General features: G+C 29.7%; 1 protein-coding gene across 1 annotated transcript; it reads right to left on the reverse strand.

The window, feature by feature from the left end:
• Positions 1-73: 73 nt before the first annotated feature.
• Positions 74-788, reverse strand: LOC111034555 (piggyBac transposable element-derived protein 5-like; the record flags this gene model as incomplete). Its single annotated transcript, XM_022315830.1, has 3 exons — positions 720-788; positions 591-651; positions 74-434 (listed from the first exon to the last, which is right to left on the reverse strand). Coding segments are annotated over exons 1-3 (491 nt in total), but the record flags the coding sequence as incomplete, so codon positions are not given.
• Between the last annotated feature and the right edge of the window lie 614 nt (positions 789-1,402).

Genomic DNA, 1,402 nt, shown 5'->3' on the forward strand with positions numbered 1-1,402 from the left:
GACCTCTTCAGGTATATACCATTTTTGAAAATTAAATACTAATAAGTCCACCAATTTTTGTATCTTATCTAACCTTCCATGTTCTGGTTTTTCGTTGTTTGAGCAATGAAACATACTTAAAATTAACTCAAATCTATTTCTACTCATTACTTCTGTAACTTTATTCGCATACAATATATCTTTCCGCCAATAATCAACTAAACTGGGCATATTTACCAATCCCATCCACATAACAAGGCCCAGAAAATTCCTCATTTCTGTACGATCGATCGGGGTCCATTTTTTTAATCGAGAATATGCCTTCAATTTACGGTTACGAAGAGATTGCGAGGCATATCGGTTTGTTTCTATTAGTAAAAAGTCTAAAATTTCTTCATCAAGAAATAAACCATAAAAATCAATGGGCAAACAATCCGTCATTGTTTCCATAATGTCTGAATTTATACCAACTTCCAAATTATGAGGATTATATTGTATATTATTAAGATTACCTATAACTGGTCCCCAAGTTAGTGTTGTAGTTTCATTTTGAATGTTATTTTCAACTTCAGCTCTTTCGTTTTCAAAATGTTCAACTTCAATCTCTTCACCGATATCTTCATAATTTTCACCATCATTCCAATCAGGATCTTTGTCTGAATCATCAACTTCCTATTTATAAATAAAATAAATTTGTTTTGTTAAAAAGTACCAAAATAAAAATATTTGTAAGTATTTACTTCCTCATCACTGTCGCTTATAAGTTCCGCATCACTGTCATTTAACCAATTTTCAATAATTTCTTCCATTTCTTGAATAAATGGTTGTAATTAATAATTATTAATTACATTCAATACCTATATTGTAACAGTTGATAATATATTGTTGTCGTTACCGTACAAACCGTACAATGTAGAAATAACAACGCAGTTAACAGTGTACACTGAGCGATAGAACACGATTAAGTAATAACATAAAATAGTATAATAATAAAAATAAAACTAGCTTATCTTTATACGTATATTACCCGTATACGCACATTCATTGGAAAAATACGTCGTTAAATTAAAAATAGATTTAGATTCATAAGAAATATTTTAATCTCAAAACCATTCAACAGAATTGCCCAGGAGGCCATGACGAAATATGTTTCCGTACGAAAGTGTATATTTTGACGGTTTTCATAACCCTACGAGGCCTAAAAATTATTTTAATCTTTAGGGTTCAAAGACCCCACAAAGCCCAGTGGTAAAAGTATACTGTAGGGTTATTAGATCCCACAAAGCAATTATAGCAGGTTACAAATTTTTAGCATGGCAGTCAACCTGTTAATAATATATTATACTAGCTCATTTTACATTTAAGTCATGATTTTTAATTTAAATTTTTTCAAAATATCAATATTTGTATGGATAACATTTTA

This window comes from Myzus persicae, unplaced genomic scaffold (genome assembly GCF_001856785.1).
Source record: "Myzus persicae strain clone G006 unplaced genomic scaffold, MPER_G0061.0, whole genome shotgun sequence".
Taxonomy (NCBI): Eukaryota; Metazoa; Arthropoda; class Insecta; order Hemiptera; family Aphididae; genus Myzus; species Myzus persicae.